The sequence below is a fragment of the Oncorhynchus tshawytscha genome, linkage group LG11 (genome assembly GCF_018296145.1).
Source record: "Oncorhynchus tshawytscha isolate Ot180627B linkage group LG11, Otsh_v2.0, whole genome shotgun sequence".
NCBI classification, from domain to species: Eukaryota; Metazoa; Chordata; class Actinopteri; order Salmoniformes; family Salmonidae; genus Oncorhynchus; species Oncorhynchus tshawytscha.
In genome coordinates, this window is record NC_056439.1 from 48,910,643 (window position 1) to 48,929,976 (window position 19,334).

The 19,334-nt window shown below is 42.5% G+C and overlaps 2 protein-coding genes across 4 annotated transcripts in view; both read right to left on the reverse strand.

Annotated features, from left to right (window-relative positions):
• The window catches only part of wdr35 (WD repeat domain 35), a 45,859-nt gene extending 36,598 nt beyond the window's left edge, over positions 1-9,261 (reverse strand). For both annotated transcript variants that reach the window (XM_042330217.1, XM_042330216.1), the window contains exons 1-9: positions 8,927-9,261; positions 8,424-8,541; positions 7,346-7,417; positions 7,174-7,266; positions 6,145-6,273; positions 5,720-5,853; positions 5,376-5,541; positions 1,868-2,007; positions 1,385-1,510 (exon numbers count right to left, since the gene is read on the reverse strand). In XM_042330217.1, coding sequence (XP_042186151.1) covers positions 1,385-1,510; positions 1,868-2,007; positions 5,376-5,541; positions 5,720-5,853; positions 6,145-6,273; positions 7,174-7,266; positions 7,346-7,417; positions 8,424-8,541; positions 8,927-8,950 — 1,002 coding nt within the window. In that variant the 5' untranslated portion in view covers positions 8,951-9,261. The remainder of the gene's footprint in view (positions 1-1,384; positions 1,511-1,867; positions 2,008-5,375; positions 5,542-5,719; positions 5,854-6,144; positions 6,274-7,173; positions 7,267-7,345; positions 7,418-8,423; positions 8,542-8,926) is intronic.
• Positions 9,262-10,624: 1,363 nt separating this feature from the next.
• Positions 10,625-18,599, reverse strand: LOC112262135 (matrilin-3-like). 2 transcript variants are annotated; one of them, XM_024437852.2, is made up of 6 exons: positions 18,118-18,599; positions 14,983-15,552; positions 14,286-14,408; positions 13,768-13,854; positions 11,381-11,494; positions 10,625-11,171 (listed from the first exon to the last, which is right to left on the reverse strand). In XM_024437852.2, the coding sequence occupies exons 1-6, from the start codon at positions 18,338-18,340 to the stop codon at positions 11,125-11,127; spliced, it is 1,164 nt and encodes a 387-aa protein (XP_024293620.1). In that variant the 5' UTR covers positions 18,341-18,599; the 3' UTR covers positions 10,625-11,124. The 2 variants fall into 2 exon arrangements, with proteins under 2 accessions (XP_024293620.1, XP_024293621.1); XM_024437853.2 differs by lacking the exon at positions 13,768-13,854 and having other exon boundaries at positions 18,118-18,598.
• Between the last annotated feature and the right edge of the window lie 735 nt (positions 18,600-19,334).

Below are 19,334 nucleotides of genomic sequence, written 5' to 3' on the forward strand. Positions count from 1 at the left end.
ATTGAAAATAAGAATTTGTTCTAAACGGACTTGCCGAGTTAAATAAAGGATTAAAAAATTTAATAATGTTTGAAGTTGAAACGATGCTGGAGGTAGTGCTCCTGTTGTTTATTTGCTGACTTGCGATAACTCTCTGGGGTTGTAAATCAGTTGTTTAGCGGGAACATCAACTTGCTTGCCCATGCTGCAGGTCATGCAACTATTTGTTAAATGCTATAGGTGCTTTGTGGACTTCACCGGACTCTCCGGTTTTGTGATGAAACAAATGTGTGGTTGAATTTATTCTGCCGCTGTTTAACTGTTGTCTTTTTGTTATCTCGGCCTTATTGTATATCACGGTGGCGTACGAACGAATGGGTTACAGAACAAACAACACAATTATCACATCACAGGCTGCAATATGGCTTGGCTTCCCCAGTGATTGTACCCATGCACTGCTACTGGACAGAAAGCATTTTTTTAAAGAATACTACAGTAGGTACAGTAAGTACTGGTTACAACAGAGCTGTGTCATCTCTGCTAGTGTTCATTTTGTTAGTATCTTTAACTCAGGGGTCTCTAACAGGTCGATAGCTACCAGTAGCTCGCAGACCACCTATGAGTAAGCTCCCCAAACAATTCTGAAAGTGCATGCAATTTTCACTTGTTCTACCGCAAACTGTCATAAATACATCTCAAAAGTATCAAGACTCCGCAAGCTCTCAGCTACTATCTAATCAACACAACATTGACATTATCTCACCCCTGGTTAGCAACTATTGGCTTAAAAAGCTCAACCTAATACAATATTTCCCATTTCCGTCTGTGTGGTGTAAGGGCGTTTCTCTATCATTCTGTGTGTCGACTGTTGTGTTTGGCTAGAGGTGTTCCTGTAAATGCCTACCGGATTGATGCATATAATCATGATATGATTCTGACATGAAGGCTTTTTTTTTGTTGTAGTTAACATTTAATTGAGAATGTTTTCAGGAAAGCCTTTCCATCTACCAGAAGACATTATCGTTAGATAGCATTCTCATGGCATGACGTTGCTTCCTCAATGGTATCAAATACTAAATCACTGATGCATTCTGTTCATGTATGATGAGAAACTTAAATCAAATGTTGCAATAGCCACACTATGTTCTAAGCATCAAACTGTTTTAACTGTTGAATTCTGTTTTAATGTCTGTATTCCGTGATTCCGTCTGCATTCTCCGCATCGCGGATTTTATAGGACCCTAAATGGCCTACCTCTCACACTAAAATCATTTTCATTTCATATTAATCTCCATTTAAAAAACGGCATGTGTTAACAGTTTTTAAACACAGAGAATTTAACCAAAGTACAAGAAACCCTGTTAGCTTCAAGCAGAGCCGATTATTCCCCAGCTGATTGTTTTACCTTGTAATCGGGCCTTATGTTGGCAAAGTAAATGTAGGAGTCAACAGCCAGTCCAATCCTCAGTCCTCCCCCTTCCCAAGCAACCTCTGTCATCTGCTTGCCAGGTACCTTCAATGTTCGCAAATGCTATGCAAAAGGGAGTAAAAATTGCTTTGGTCAAATGCCATATAGCCTAATGACAATATTGTGTACTCTGTAGGGGCCGAATCCTAACTGGAGATCTACGCAACTGGAGTCACATAGAATCCTTTTGACATCAATGCCGATCTGCCACAACTTTGTATTCATACAACTTATTAAATAACTTTTTATTTACACAAACTTAATTTACTTCGGGTTAGTATCATTCAGTCTAACTCAGAAAGCCGGTTGACTTAAACTAAAAACAAGTCATGTTTGCCTGCAACTTTCCACATTGCCAGGGAACATCTGAAAGCTATGCTATGAGAGAGGTTGGCGTCTGGGATGTCCTGGCTCTCTCACCTCTCCGAATGGGGTGTAGAACTGCACCACGTTGACCTCCTTCTCCATGCCCCTCAGGGAGCCTGCCACAGCCAGCACGCTGCCACACTGGTTCCACTGGATACTGGCCACGTTCATCAGTGTGTCTATGAACACTGGGCCTGGAGAAAGGGTTACAAGGAAGGGGAATTGGCGGTGGAGCAAGGACCTTCATTGTCATTATCACGATATTACCCCAAACTTACTCAAATGTAACCAACTTAGCCAGGGGTTTCCACCCAGCAGGCAAAACTGATTGGAATGATGTTAAAATGAAAACATTCCACCCCTGGCATCAATATTCCCCATTTACCCCTTTCAAACTCCCCTCCATTTGCCACCCCATCATCCCCATTCCACCCCCCCAATATTCCCCTCACGCCTTTCAAACTCCCCATTTCACCCCTCCCCATTCCACCCCTCCGCATTCCCCTTTCTAACTCCCCATTCCACCCCCTCAATCCACCCCCTCCCCCTTTCTAACTACCCATTCCACCCCCCAATATTCCCCATTCCCCTTTCTAACTCCCCATTCCACCCCCATCCCCATTCCCCCCTCAATATTCCCCTCATCAAACTCCCCATTTCCACCCCATTCCACCCTCCCCATTCCCCTTTCTAACTCCCCATTCCACCCCTCCCCATTCCACCCCTCCCCATTCCCTAACTCCCCATTCCACCCCTCCCCATTCCCCTTTCTAACTCCCCATTCCAACTCCCCATTCCCCCCCTTCCCCATTCCCTTTCTAACTCCCCATTCCACCCCTCCCCATTCCCCTTTCTAACTCCCCATTCCACCCCTCCCCCCTTTCCCCCCCATTCCCCATTCCCCTTTCTAACTCCCCATTCCACCCCCCATTCCCTTTCTAACTCCCCATTCCCCCCTCCCCATTCCCCTTTCTAACTCCCCATTCCACCCCCTCCCCATTCCCCTTTCTAACATTCCACCTCCCCATTCCCCTTTCTAACTCCCCATTCCACCCCTCCCCATTCCCCTTTCCTCCCCATTCCACCCCCTCCCCATTCCCCTTTCTAACTCCCCATTCCACCCCCCCCCACCCCCTAACTCCCCCCATTCCACCCCTCCCCATTCCCCTTTCTAACTCCCCATTCCACCCCTCCCCATTCCCCTTTCTAACTCCCCATTCCACCCCTCCCCATTCCCCTTTCTAACTTCCCCATTCCACCCCTCCCCATTCCACCCCTCCCCATTCCCCTTTCTAACTCCCCATTCCACCCCTCCCCATTCCCCTTTCTAACTCCCCATTCCACCCCCCCCCATTCCCCTTTCTAACTCCCCATTCCACCCCTCCCCATTCCCCTTTCTAACTCCCCATTCCACCCCTCCCCATTCCCCTTTCTAACTCCCCATTCCACCCCCATTCCCCCATTCCCCTTTCTAACTCCCCATTCCACCCCTCCCCATTCCCTTCTAACTCCCCATTTCCCCAACTCCCCCATTCCACCCCCTCCCCATTCCCCTTTCTAACTCCCCATTCCACCCCCATTCTCCCCATTCCCCTTTCTAACTCCCCATTCCACCCCTCCCCATTCCCCTTTCTAACTCCCCATTCCACCCCTCCCCATTCCCCTTTCTAACTCCCCATTCCACCCCCCCCCCATTCCACCCCCCATCCCCATTCCCCATTTCTAACTCCCCATTCCACCCCTCCCCATTCCCCTTTCTAACTCCCCATTCCACCCCTCCCCCCCATTCCACCCCTCCCCATTCCCCTTTCTAACTCCCCATTCCACCCCTCCCCATTCCCCTTTCTAACTCCCCATTCCACCCCCTCCCCATTCCCCTTTCTAACTCCCCATTCCACCCCTCCCCATTCCCCTTTCTAACTCCCCATTCCACCCCCTCCCCATTCCCCTTTCTAACTCCCCATTCCACCCCCTCCCCATTCCCCTTTCTACCACCTCCCCATTCCCCTTTCTAACTCTCCATTCCACCCCTCCCCATTCCCCTTTCTAACTCCCCATTCCACCCCCTCCCCATTCCCCTTTCTAACTCCCCATTCCACCCCATTCCACCCCCCCCCATTTCCCTTTCTAACTCCCCATTCCACCCCTCCCCATTCCCCTTTCTAACTCCCCATTCCACCCCCTCCCCATTTTCAGTTCTGCCCACACATTTTCTATAGGATTGAGGTCAGGTCTTTGTGATGGCCACTCCAATACCTTGACTTGTCCTTACGCCATTTTGCCACAACTTTGGAAGTATGCTTCGGGGTCATTGTTCATTTGGAAGACCCATTTGCGACCAAGTTTTAACTTCCTGACTGAAGTCTTGAGATGTTGTTTCAATATATCCACGTACTTTTCCTTTCTCATGAAGCCATCTATTTTGTGAAGTGCACCAGTCCCTCCTGCAGCAAAGCACCCCCACAACATGATGCTGCCACTCCCATGCTTCACAGTTGGGATGGTGTTCTTCAGCTTGCAAGCCTCCCCCTCTTTCCTCCAAACATAACGATGGTCAATATGGCCAAATAGTTATATTTTTGGATATATATACTTTTGTACCAAGATCCTTTCGAACCTATTTTCTCCAGCATCTTCACATGGTCGTTTGCAGTTGTTCTGGGATTGATTTGCAATTGTCGCAGCAAAGTACGTTCACCTTTAGGAGACAGAACGCGTCTCCTTCCTGAGCGGTATGATGGCTGTGTGGTCCCATGGTGTTTATACTTGTGTACTATTGTGTGTACAGATGAACATGGTACCTTCAGGCGTTTGGAAATTGCTCCCAGTGATGAACCAGACTTGTGGAGGTCTACAATATTTTTTTTTTAGGTCTTGGCTGATTTCCCCATGATGTCAAGCAAAGAGGAACGGAGTTTGAAGGTAGGCCTTGAAATACATCCACAGGTACACCTCCAATTGACTCAAATGATGTCAATTAGCCTATCAGAAGCTTCTAAAGCCATGACATCATTTTCTAAGCGGTTTAAAGGCACAGTCAACTTAGTGTATGTTAACTTCTGACCCACTGGAATTGTGATACAGTGAATTAGAAGTGAAACAATTGTTGGAAAAACAACTTGTGTCATGCACAAAGTAGATGCCATAACCGACTTGCCAACACTATAGTTTGTTAACAAGAAATGTGTGGAGTGGTTGAAAAACAAGTTTTAATGACTCCAACCTAAGTGTATGTAAACTTCCGACTTCAACTGTACATACACACATACATATATTTTTTTTAACATATTTATTATATTTTCCTTTATTATTTTCCACTAACTTAACCACCCTTCTACCCATTGGAACAAACTAATGAGCAACAACACCCAGGCTTCTACTTACAGCTTATACATACTATATACATTTTATGAACACAATCTATTGTACAATAGTTCTATTTTGTCCTTCCTCTACCCTCAATCTCACCCATCTTTTTCTGATGTCCATCCAGTTTGATTTCTATTTGCCATATATTTTTAAACTGTGCTGTTTCACAAAAGTTCTTGACCAATTCACTCACTTTCATCACTCTCGTATCGCATGACCTGACACCGTCCGTTATCGAAGCAGATGGCCAGGCAGGGGCAGTCTGGCTCCACGTAGCCCTCTGACCCTGCGTACCAGTGGATCCCTGCGATACTGATGGCTCCAGTCACGTTATGCAGACAGCTGACCGTCATCTTCATCTGCAACATAATGATTATCTCTAAGTCTCCTAGAACTATGTTACCCACTCTTCAGAAGTGGGGTTGCATTAAACACTCTTGAACAATTGAAACGTGCACCTTTACTAAGTGTACAAAAAGCGCTATCCATCGTTACTTTTGGGGTGTTGCTATCTTTTTCAAAGGCTACCAGACTTACAATGAAGTTTCCCTGATTGTCGTAGATGTGGATTTCCCCATTGGCCATCCCAAAAAGGAGGATCTTGCTATCTGGCGACCAGGCCACGTGAGCGAGCTGAATTCCCTTGAGCTCTTTCCCCCAGATTCGGTTACCTAAAAAGACAAAACACATCCATTATAAAACAACCACGTGCCATATTCGTCATGATGCTTTTCTCATTACCATTATACAATGGGTGTGAGAAAGCAACAGCAATCCAATGACAACTTGTTCTGACTGTTAAAACTGAAATAACCCGATGGACCCAGTGCATGAATTAGAAAAACAATTCTTAGGTCATCCTCTTTATGGAAGTGTTTCTTAGCCCAAGACTAGGCTTAATCTCTGTTTGGGAAAACGAACCAAACTGTCCAGACAGACGTGTTAAAGAGAGGAGCACTTACCATCTACAGATCCAACAATGACTGCCCCGTCCTCGTAAACAATACAAATCTTCTGGCCGTCTGCATTCCAACTCATGCTCCTCACCACGGACTTGTTCCTGTTGTTAATCATCTCCTCGTACCAGCAGCCTATTCACACACCATATCATTATAATCATCACATAGTCACACAATCATTATAATCATCACATAGTCACACACCATTACATTATAATCATCACATAGTCACACACCATATCATTATAATCATCACATAGTCCCACAATCATTATAATCATCACATAGTCCCGCAATCATTATAATCATCACATAGTCCCACAATCATTATAATCATCACATAGTCACACACCATATCATTATAAATCATCACATAGTCCCACAATCATTATAATCATCACATAGTCCCACAATCATTATAATCATCACATAGTCACACATCATATCATTATAATCATCACATAGTCCCGCAATCATTATAATCATCACATAGTCCCACAATCATTATAATCATCACATAGTCACACACCATATCATTATAAATCATCACATAGTCCCACACCATTTCATTATAATCATCACATAGTCACACACCATTTCATTATAATCATCACATAGTCACACACCATATCATTATAATCATCACATAGTCCCACAATCATTATAATCATCACATAGTCCCACAATCATTATAATCATCACATAGTCCCACAATCATTATAATCATCACATAGTCCCACAATCATTATAATCATCACATAGTCACACACCATATCATTATAAATCATCACATAGTCCCACAATCATTATAATCATCACATAGTCCCACATAGTCCCACACCATATCATTATGTCATAATAGTCAACAGAAATGGACAACACTGAGATGGCTTCAAGATGGCTGAAGTGTTTCTCTGACTTGACATATCCTTCAAGTGTAACACCACTACAGTCTTTCTGACCACCGGCATCCTGATGGACCCCCCACCCATGCATTATTATCAGTAAATGTGACTATACAGTGTAGCCTACCTTTGTAGAGCATCCACACAATAATGAGACCATTCTGGTCACTCGTGGTGAGCTTCTGGTACTGCTCATTCCACGTCACAACCTGGACTGCACCTGTGTCATACCAAACAACAAACAGAGTTCAGAGGTCCCACTGGCTCCCAGAAAGAGGCATAAATAGCGCTTTACTTACCACTGTGGCCTTCAAGTGTCTGATTCATTGACAAATTGCTGGGTGCTGCAAGTCCTTTGAGTTTGGCATCGTCTGTTGAAAGTTCACAGCGCCAATGAGAACAAGAGGTCATGTTTTTTTTGTGTGTGTGTTTTTACAATTACAACACTATTGTTTAGGCTACTTAAATATATAGGACACTCCTAATTCCTTTATAGGATACTAGTACAGTAATTCCTAACACTAAGTAATTATATATTACTGCACTGTCGGAACTAGGAGCATAAGCATTTCGCTACACCCGCAATAACATCTGCTAAACACGTGTATGTGACCAATAACATTTTATTTGATTATCTAGCCTATAGTGAGTTAAATAAGCCTGTCAACATCACAAGCTGCTTGAATCATACCATAGCTCTAAAGTAGCCTAATACAGAGAAGCCCGAGCAAATTTGTTCCTAACACCATTATGCTGCACTTCCACCTAAGACTTACCCCACACCAGTGTTTTATGTTAATGTAGGCTCTAGTGTAATTGTGTTTCCATCGGGAGTGTGACACTAAAGACTTGGGGTGAGTAGAATCAACAACCTCTGCATCACAAAGACAGTTGCTTTGTGACAAGGCATTAAAAGTCCACAGTTAGCCAAGTCAGAGCAAGTCCGCCAGGGCCATGGTCCCATGAGACATTCGTGCCAATGGAAACAGAAAAGTCTGAGCCCTTTAGGTAACACATGGGGGTAAAGCTCAGATAGAAACTCACCATCCTACTTTCTAATTGACATAATACTGCTGGCAGAGTATGTCTACTGTTGCCAAGCTCATTTCAGTTTTAAATTGTTTTTCACACACAATTAGCTACTCTAGCTCTGTTTCACAAACATTTGGAATCTGGGAGGCAGGTAGCATCACGGTTGAGAGCATTGAGCCACTAAACCTAATTGCTCCTGTAAGTCACTCTGGATAAAAGTGTCTGCTAAATAACTCAAATGAATCTGAATCAAATGAGTTTGTAAACATTGCATAACATAGCTCAGGTGGTACTCTCAGCCAATCTCAACTTATAGAGGTAACTTGTGTTGGAAAGCCAATTCACCTGTCTGTGTCTCCAGCTTAAGGACTTTGAGAAGACCCTCATCCCCTCCACAGGCTATAAAGCCTTGGTCTTTGTTCCATGACACACACTTCAGCCGTATGTTGTTGGGGATGGCAATCTGAGAGGGGAAGAGGATTGTGCATTTAGATCAAATTGATTATAACTGGTTGTTACTGTTGTAGGCAAAGGGGACATTGATTGTATTGCTTATGCCAACAGGCTCTGAAAATGTGTCTGCTATCACAGGTAGTAACATGCACTAACGTTAGTTTGTATGACTAACGTTAGTTTGCAGGTCTCATAACTAGCTAGCTAGCAGTAAATGGCTGGCTCAAGCATGCAAGAGACTGTGTGCATGATGGTGATGAATACAATATTAATCATAATGGCATGTTGATGCGGTTCTCGTCTTGATAGGCAACAACAAGTGAGAGACGTATGGAAGCTTCACGCGTATCAACAAAACTATCTGACAGCTAAATGTCACCGAAATGGATGCCTACCTTCTTACTGAGATAAATAAACATCGTTGCTGCCAAGTGACCCAACACACGTTCACTAGAATTTGCTTGCTAAAGCTAACATTAGCCAGCTAGCAATGTTAGAGAGCAAACGATAGCAACTTGCTAGCTAGCTTATGGAAGTAACGTTAGCTAGCTGGAGATTCAGTCACCGTTGACAAACAAACTATTGTAGAATATAGCTAGCAAACTCCGCGCAAAATACATGCATAGGTGAGAATATATTGCATCTCAAAACTATGGGTTTCCTTCATAAACTAAATTCACACGCCAGCTTTCGTTGCAGAACATCGACGTCGCTTTCATCGGTATCCCTGGTAACCACACACCGGAAAGCTCTTTTGTCTGGGCTTCCGCTCTCAACATTGCGGTAATTGTAGTCCATCATTATTTATAGCTGTGTTGTGTTGTAGTCCTTGTTCGTTGCACTCCCTTCGGCATGTTTGTCTCTTTATTCCAAGTTTATTATCTCCATGCACTGTTCCCATTTGTGAATGTTAACACTTCTGAAACGGGAAATGCCAGAGCCATGTATTAGAATATCTACAGTATGGCTCAGTCTGGGAAATGTTTGGCAACATTATGTGCATACTTTTTAATCATCCACCTAGTCTGTAAAATTCCTTGGTCATGTATGGCTCTCAGTTGGTAGGTCATGGTGCTTGACACCAGGGTTGAGGGTTTGATTCACACGACCACCCATACATGAAAATGTAGTTACAACTGTATTCACTTTGGATGTAAGTATGCAAGCATGACCTGAAGTTGCTTTGGATAAAAGTGTCTGCGAAATGGCATATATGAACTTGACAATCACTTTTCAGTCACTCCTTTTTTAGGGGGGTTAATTATTCTCCATACAAATTGTTTAGTAGCTGGTGGACTTGGAGACAGCCAGCAAAGACCCTGCTAGGTAAAGTCCCCCCTTATCTCAGCTCGCTGGTCACCATAGCATCTCCCACCTGTAGCACACACTCCAGCAGGTATATCTCTCTAGTCACCCCCAAAACCAATTCTTTCTTTGGCCGCCTCTCCTTCCAGTTCTCTGCTGCCAATGACTGGAACAAACTACAAAAATCTCTGAAACTGGAAACACTTATCTCCCTAACTAGCTTTAAGCACCAACTGTCAGAGCAGCTCACAGATTACTGCACCTGTACATAGCCCACCTATAATTTAGCCCAAACAACTACCTCTTTCCCTACTGTATTTAATTTATTTATTTATTTTGCTCCTTTGCACCCCATTATTTTTATTTCTACTTTGCACATTCTTCCATTGCAAATCTACCATTCCAGTGTTTGACTTGCTATATTGTATTTACTTTGCCACCATGGCCTTTTTTTGCCTTTACCTCCCTTCTCAGCTCATTTGCTCACATCGTATATAGACTTGTTTATACTGTATTATTGACTGTATGTTTGTTTTACTCCATGTGTATCTCTGTGTCGTTGTATCTGTCGAACTGCTTTGCTTTATCTTGGCCAGGTCGCAATTGTAAATGAGAACTTGTTCTCAACTTGCCTACCTGGTTAAATAAAGGTGAAATAAAAAAAATTAAAAAAAATGTATTTCTTATGTTTTTTTTATATTGTGCTTGACGTATATATACAGCACATGCATGTAGCACTTTAATCTTTATGACAAAAAAATACAGACAGAAACAATGTTAATGAGATTTGTTCAAAATATGTATTTAATGTGTACATTTGTACAAATATCCAAAATAGAACACTAGAAAATAGAGCAATAGAACACCATATATTGACAGAAATGACATTTTGTGTGTCTTGTCTTTCATTTATCCTGCACCACAATAAGAAAACAAATCACTGGTCAGTGACGGAGCCTCTATTGCTTCCTCTTTATTATAGCTGATGTGGTGGAAGATGGAATGTTGTTCAACTGGAAAGGTGCCACCATGGGGGGACAAATATTGTTCCTAGCTTTAAAAATGAAATGGGGACATCTGTTGTGAGCAAATTGAACATTATTGTTCAATTTTTAAATACATTGCTTTAGATGTAAAAAAAAAACACATATATTGAAGGAGGTTATACAGTACGATGACTCCAAAATGGACTGTTGTCAATAAAAGAGGAAAACTATACAGTCATTTTAGATTGAGGTTAACTGGGTGAGCTCTGAATGGTCTCTTTGCAGCGTCCTCTTCTTTAGAATCAACGCCTGCCTCCAAACTGGGTCACTTTCCTCGATAGGTCATCAAGTGGAAATAACAGTCAAGGAAATGACTTGTCTTCCTCAATGCATATACTGAAGTGTAACAGGGAAGTGTAACAGTTTAAAGTAGACCAGTATACACATGGCCATACAACATTGTTAGCTGGTGGTAGAGGCTTTGAGATCTTGTGTAAAGCCCTATGTAAATACCACCCTTACCCATTATAAAAAGGACCGGTGAGGTTAAAAGGATATGTTTGTTGGTCAGCTGCTTTATGGTGGACCGCATCTTCATCTGGAACGCAATCTGAGCCTCACACATACAGGCGTCTTCACTCAGCTCATTCCCACTCATCTCATTCGCGTCCTCTGAAAAAGACATCAATGGCAATAATGAATAAATGCTATATTTTTTTATGAAAAAACTTGACGTTAAGTTACTGCAGTTACCAATAAACAACTTATCTGTTAGCTTTTCCTGTATTATTTTGGTCGTCTAAATATGATAGGCTACTCAGTATTACGTACAGGTTGGTTGAGTAGGATGGGCTCGTGTTAATGGCCGGAGTGGTATAGGTGGAATGGTATCAAATACAGCAAACACATAGTTTCCATGGTTTCCATGGGTTTGATGCCATTCCATTCACTCCATTCCAGCCATTATTATGAGCCATCCTCCCCTCAGCAGCCCCCCATAAAGTGTCACTTCTTCCACACTAAGGGATCTATTAAAATCATCTTCCATTGTGGATACAAGGAAACAAATTGTGTAGTGACACATTGCACAATGCAATCAAATATTACAATTCCCTGTTACTGTGAGCAACGTAATGTAAAGTGTTACAACTAGTTGACTTAATGTAAAGTCAAAACTTCCAGTACAGACAAATGCATACAGTCAAGTGGATGTCAGTCAAGTAGTTAGTCAAAGATCAGGTGAAGTCTTTTTAGATCATTGAGGGGAAGTCAATGGTAAATCAATTGGGTTTTGCAAAAGGTTAACAATCACTTCAAGCTTTAACCAAGGCAGTAGGCCAGTCATTCATTCAAGCTTTAACCAAGGCAGTAGGCCAGTCATTCATTCAAGCTTTAACCAAGGCAGTAGGCCAGTCATTCATTCAAGCTTTAACCAAGGCAGTAGGCCAGCCATTCATTCAAGCTTTAACCAAGGCAGTAGGCCAGCCATTCATTCAAGCTTTAACCAAGGCAGTAGGCCAGTCATTCATTCAAGCTTTAACCAAGGCAGTAGACAAGCCCTTCAATCAAGCATCTGTTCATCATAACACAAACCCATCATGTATACTTTGATTTTCAAGGTCTCCCGTAGATGTGAAACAAACCACAGGTGACTGCATGCAATTTGAAATACCCAGGCATCAGTCCAACAAACGTATGAGGCCAAACACAAGTCAGTCGACCAGGCTCCTTTGGGTCCTTCTCCTGGATCTAGTTGTTGTTTCTCTAGCAGCTAGCTCATGCTGCACCTTCCCATGCTCATCTATTTCCTTCTTCCTTACAGTGGCAGAACTTGCTCCACGGTGCTAAAGTCAGCCGAGTGAACGTAATGCTGTATGTGGGGCTCAGAGGCGATCTCCAGGAGCTCGCTCTCCTCCGTTTTACCCACCGCGTACATCTCAACACCTGAGGAAAGAGAGAAGGAAGACAGGACAGGACAAAGGTCACTCTTTTGACAAACTCAAAACTGCGATACGGTGCATGATATACATGGGATTGGATGTTTAAGTATTACACAGCTACGGTAGGAGGAAACATGCATTCATATAATGAACTCAAAAAATGTACTGGATGAACAAACAAAAAAAAGTGAGTCATTTTAGAGTTTGAGTTGTCATCTTACCACTTCAGATATATTCAACTCAATAAAATGGTGTTACATTATACTGTTTAAGAAAAAGGTCTCTCACCTTGCTCTTTAAGGTTCCTGGCATGCTCCGAGATGTCCTTTTGCAACTGTCCACCCGGGGCACTTTGGCCTGGTGCCTTCTCCCTGTGTGAAGCTCCTGTCCAGCAGGTGGAGCAGGACGGTCATGGAACCCATGTACTGAACACCTCTCACTGCCTTCTTCAAAGCCTTGGTGGTGGTTTAAGGTGAACTAGGTCCGGACTCAGCTGGTGTACCCGGATCAGGCCAACCTGGACAGTGCCAGCGCCGACTCTTCACCAGCTCAAAGTTGTCCAAGCGGACCCTCTTGGAACCGTTGATAACCAAGGCAGGTCGAGAGCTTTAGCTCTGCAGCCCGGGCTACTCTGCAGCTCTGTGGGTTTTAATGCTAAATAAGCCAAGCCGACGCATCACAACAAACTCACCATCTATTGGCCTTATAAGGTGAAGAGGGGACAAAGCAATGTTAGCTAGCGAAGATGGCGTAAACGCATTGGATAGTGGCATGCACAGTGCTTGACTTTGGCAAGAACACACAGGGACTGAGTTCCCGGGGGGCACCTTAAATGTTCCACATCATGAGTTTCTGCACCTCTTGTAGAATAATAAATATAACAGTACCAGCAGCCAGAATGACTGTGGCATCTATTTCAGTCCACTTCAAGCACTGGGCATGCATACCATAACAGCAGCACTTAGGATGTCTAGCCTATGAATTCTGAAATAAAGGTGCACCAACCGTTGGAACCTGATCCATTTTGGTTTTGGTTTTGGTTCTGGTTCTGGTTCTGGTTTTGGTTTTGGTTTTGGTTTTGCAAAGAACCTGCTGCCAAGTGTAAACATAAGACAAAATCTTTCACATTAATATTGACCTTTGCCCCTAAATACAAGGCTTGTTTTGTTACCCTCCCATTTCTGTATTACACAATAAATACAGTAAAATATGTCCCCTACAAACAAAAACTTTCCGGTAACACTTTATTTGAAGGCTACCTACATAAGGACTTCACAATACCTTCATAACTCATACATAACATAACACCTTCACAAGCAGTACATTAGCATTTCATAAATACTTATGTCAACAATCGTTGAAATCTGCAGTATAAGTATCACAAAAATCAACCTGTGGTTGTTGGGAAATGCTTGCTTATATATGGGTTATTCATGGGTTATGAATGTGTTATGAAGTCCTTATGTAGGTACCTATCGAACAAAGTGCTATCCACATTCCCGATAGAGGCTTGTGGTCCTTACGTGAGCATGTTTTCTTGTCTGCATTCAGTGTATAGCCTTCCCGACACTTGCAGGCGTACGAGTTGTCGTTGTTGTTGACACATATGTGGTCGCAGTCGTGTCCCAGGGCACAGGCGTCCACACCTGTAAACAAACATCCTCACAGCTGATTGGTTTGGTCTGACAACATCGTCACCTTGAACAGGATTAATCAGGTTAGAATTCATTCAGGTAAATTATTAATTACTTTCTAATTGGTCAATTGAGGGTTATCATACGGAATCTTTTTTTCTTTTTTAATCACTGTTTCACATTAAATATTGAAAGAATTATTACTATTAGTCAATGTTTTTTGGGTACAGGTGCACAACACCAGTCCTCGAGAGCCGCATCTGCTGGTTTCCATTCTTGATTTTTAAACAAAAGCTAGTTTAGACCTGGGAATCCAACAACTAGTTTAGACCTGGGAATCCAACAACTAGTTTAGACCTGGGAATCCAACAACTAGTTTAGACCTGGGAATCCAACAACTAGTTTAGAACTGGGAAACCAGGTATGTTTCCTGGGTGGTCAGTAACATTAGTAGGTGTCAAGGACTGAAAGAAACTGAAACCAGAAGGACTGAGGATCTTATTCAATTGTGCACCGCTATTATAGGAGGACTTGCAAACATGACTTATCTCTCACCTAAGCCTTAGCACTAGCCTCATTCTCTTACCACACAGCGTTTCCCTGAACTTGGACGTGAGCTTCTCGATGACGCCGTAGGTCTCCACGTAGAACACGTGTTCGTCCAATGGCAGACTGGCCATGAGACGCAGGGACTTCATGTCTGCCCTGTCCACCCCGACTGCGTAGATCTCGATGCCTGCCGCCCTCGCCGCCGCGGCAACCTCCTCCACCGTGTCCTGGGGCCGCCCGTCCGTCACGATGATGGCCACCTTGGCGATGTTCTTGTTGGTTAGCCGGGCGCCCGATCCCTCGGTGAAGGTCTCCTCCATGGCCGTCTTAATGGCTAGCCCAGTCATGGTGCCAGCCGCTAAGGATTCGATGCGCGCCAACGCTGCTTTCAGGCCTGGCTTGTCGAAGTGCGTCTTGAGCAGGAACTCAATCTTCACTGTGCTAGCGTAGTTCACAACGGCCACCCGTGTGGCGTCTGCGCCAATCTCAAGGGTGTCGACCATGTCAGCCAAGAAGATTTTGACCTTCTCAAATTCTTGGGGGCGTACGCTACGGGAGCTGTCGATGATGAACACCAGATCTAGGGGGCGGCTTTTGCAGTGGGTTTCTGCGAGGGAAAAGAACGTGACATAGGTTTTTACCACAGAGGATGAAATGGTTTGCTCTACACACTTTAACAGGGAACTGCTAGCCAGAGTTCCTCTGTCATATACACTGAGTGTACAAAACATTAGGCACAACTTCCTAATATCGAGTTGCACCACCCTCAAATCAGGCTCAATTCATCGGGGTATGGACTCTACAAGGTGTTGAAAGTGTTCCACAGGGATGCTGGCCTATGTTGACACAGTTGTGTCAAGTTGGCTGGATGTCCTTTGGGTGGTGGACCATTCTTGAAACACACTGGAAACTTTTGAGCATGGAAAAACCCAGCAGCGTTGCAGTTCTTGACACACTCAAACTGCTGCGCCTGGCACCTACTACCATACCCTGTTCAAAGGCACTTAAATATTTTGTCTTGCCCATTCACCCTCTGAATGGCACACATACACAATCCATATCTCAATTGTCTCAAGTCTTCATCTACACTGGTTGAAGTGGGTTTAACAAGTGACATCAATAAGGATTTATAGGTTTCACCTGGATTCACCTGGTCAGTCTATGATATGGAAAGAGCAGGTGTTCCCTATGTTTTGTACATTCAGTATATATCAAACACATTCAGGTTTCACATTCAGGCCTGGAGTTGCTTAAGGTTTTAGCAAGTCACCTTAACATGTGCTACTATTTAAAAAAAGATTGGACGGGAACGTTCGTTTTTAAGCGGGCAATCGTGCACTCTTCTTTACACACAGAAACGATATGCTACAAAACAAAGCAGTAGAAATACAAGTCTAAAGGAATCTGAAGTAATAAAGGAATCTGATGTAATAAAGGAATCTGATGTAATAAAGGAATCTGAAGTAATAAAGGAATCTGATGTAATAAAGGAATCTGAAGTAATAAAGGAATCTGAAGTAATAAAGGAATCTGAAGTAATAAAGGAATCTGAAGTAATAAAGGAATCTGATGTAATAAAGGAATCTGATGTAATAAAGGAATCTGATGTAATAAAGGAATCTGAAGTAATAAAGGAATCTGAAGTAATAAAGGAATCTGATGTAATAAAGGAATCTGAAGTAATAAAGGAATCTGAAGTAATAAAGGAATCTGAAGTAATAAAGGAATCTGATGTAATAAAGGAATCTGAAGTAATAAAGGAATCTGAAGTAATAAAGGAATCTGAAGTAATAAAGGAATCTGAAGTAATAAAGGAATCTGAAGTAATAAAGGAATCTGAAGTAATAAAGGAATTTGATGTAAAGTGGATTAGGAATGGATACGAGATTAAACACAGCTTTGTTTCTGACCTTTTCTCAGGGAAGTAAACATGGTAACTTGGGACGGCAGATAGCCTAGCGGTTAGAGCATTGGGCCAGTAACCGAAAGGTTGCAGGGTTGAATCTCTGAGCTGACAAGGTAAAAAAAAAAAAAAATCTGTTGTTCTACTGTTCCCCGGGTAGGCCGTTATTGTAAATAAGAATTTGTTCTTAACTGATTTACCTAGCTAAATAAAGGTTAAATTTGAACTTGAAAGTCAATTCATCCAATGTAGTATAGTAAGCACATGTTTATCCTATTTCTCTCAAGATTCACCTGCAGAGGACATTAAAAAAAACACAATAGTGACTGTTACCACAGCACCTGCTCAATCATTGAACAAGATAAGAGATTGGGAAAAGAAAGGGGTAAAAGCACCCACAGAAGGGAGGGGTGGGGGTGCAGGTCGAAGGGGTGGTGCAGTGAGCTGGAGGTACATGACTGGTGGCCATTTCCTGTGTGGCTGCTAGTACTAGTGATTATTGCCATGTGCTTTGGGCCACCACGAGGGAGGAAGATGCAGTAGAGCAATGGTTATTGTTTTTGGTCCAGCGCCTATGGCTTACATGGTGATGACGTGAAGTACAAAAAAAAAACGCTTATAGCCTTAAGCATCAGTAAGAGGCTGGCTGCTAACCTTAAGAATCGATCCTGTCTGCTAGCAATTGAGTACAGATGCAAAAAAGCTGATGAAAAATAAACATTAAAAATACAACTTCTACAGTAGTAATCGACATCATACAGTATCTTGTTTTCCATTTCTCACAATGTAACGTTGATGGGTTCGGGAACATTTAACTTTGAAATATAATAGCCGGAATGTTTAATTTAGCTCAAAGGACTGAGTAAATTAGCCTACACATTGACAAGCCTACACATTGACAGTCCTTCCTTTGATAGTCCTTCCTTTGATGTGCTATTTGGTAACATGTTCCTACTAATGAATTTCTACATCTATGTTATTGTCTGTCAAGATAAGAATGTATATTTACAGTATCAAATCATTTAGAGAATCCTTTATTCTGTAATTCCATACAGGAGATTAGACTACATTCGAAACTTTAATGCACATCATACATGGACGTCAATGGCAAATTATTAATTTAAATATACTATAAACTCAAATATAATTTAATATAAACAGCAGTCTGCGCTGACTATTCCAAATACCGGCTACCGCTGTCTGCGCACTGTAGACAGAAAGCATAAGCCTCTCTACAGAATAATAGACAATGCATGAAAATGAACCAACCTCCCAAATCAATAGTTCTTTGATTCTGAGACTGAGCTGGTTGCTGAACACTCTGAAATGGTTGTTGCTGTTGGAAGCCCCGCTGAAACGTTTGCCGTGGCACGATAGGGCTGTCTGCCTGATGCTGCCGAGGATGGTATCCCCCATGAAGTCGGTATGTTGCTTGGACTTCCAGGGCAAGGAAGGAAATACAACAGACAAGTCCTCCGATTAACGATGTCATCCTGTGGCGGGCAGTTGGTTCTTTTAATAGGTCCGTATCAAGAAGCAATTCATAATACTAAACCACGAGTACAATCATTTGCTCTCTGGGGGCATATTTAAGCATCTCCGGCCAACACACGTGGGAGAAAGTTGTCCAATCGAAAATTAGACGTGGGAAGAAAGGATCGCAGTTCGGTGTTGGTTCGGGGCAGGTGTGTGACCTGCTTTACGCACACTAGGCTAGGCAAACGATGCGATGGGTTTGGAGAGGATGCAATTTTGTTTTCCATTGTTCAGGCAAACTGCGACCCCGAGCGTCACATACAATCACATACAAGCTTATTCGTGAGATAAGTTTTATTCTCAATTTGATGTGCATAAATTATTTTTTATTAGAACAAATAAAACTAAAACACATCTAGTATAGCTACAAATGATGTATAATAATATTCGTTTTAGTATATTGGTCTTTCAGCTTTATTACAGGTTATTAAAACCGACAGTTGTAATTAAAAACTGAAATACTTTGCCGTTACAATAAATGAATAAACGTTTTATTTTTAAACGCTATAAATGTATTTGCTGACATTTTTCGATTGTTAATGAATATTATTAGTGTAAATCATGAACAAACTTTTTCACAAAAACAGAAGGCATTGGAATTTGGTTAAATTGGTTAAACAAAATAAAGACTAAAATCATTAGTTGAACATAACAAATGTATTCTGGCCAAAACTGTACCTCTGAAATGCTTGTACTCATATTAAAACAACTGTATAATTTTACTTTGTTTATGGAAAATCCTGAACCAAATTCAAATAATCTTTCCCATAATGCATAGTATTATTTTAGCAGAAAGCAAGACGGTAGAGGTGGGCAGGGATGAGGATCTTAGGGAGGGCAAAGTTACAAGGCTGCTCTTGATTTATTATTGAATTGTGTTGCGCTTTCTTGCACTGCCATAGCGTCATCAGCTGGCTGACTAGCTGGCTGCAACCTGGTGTCTGAGAATT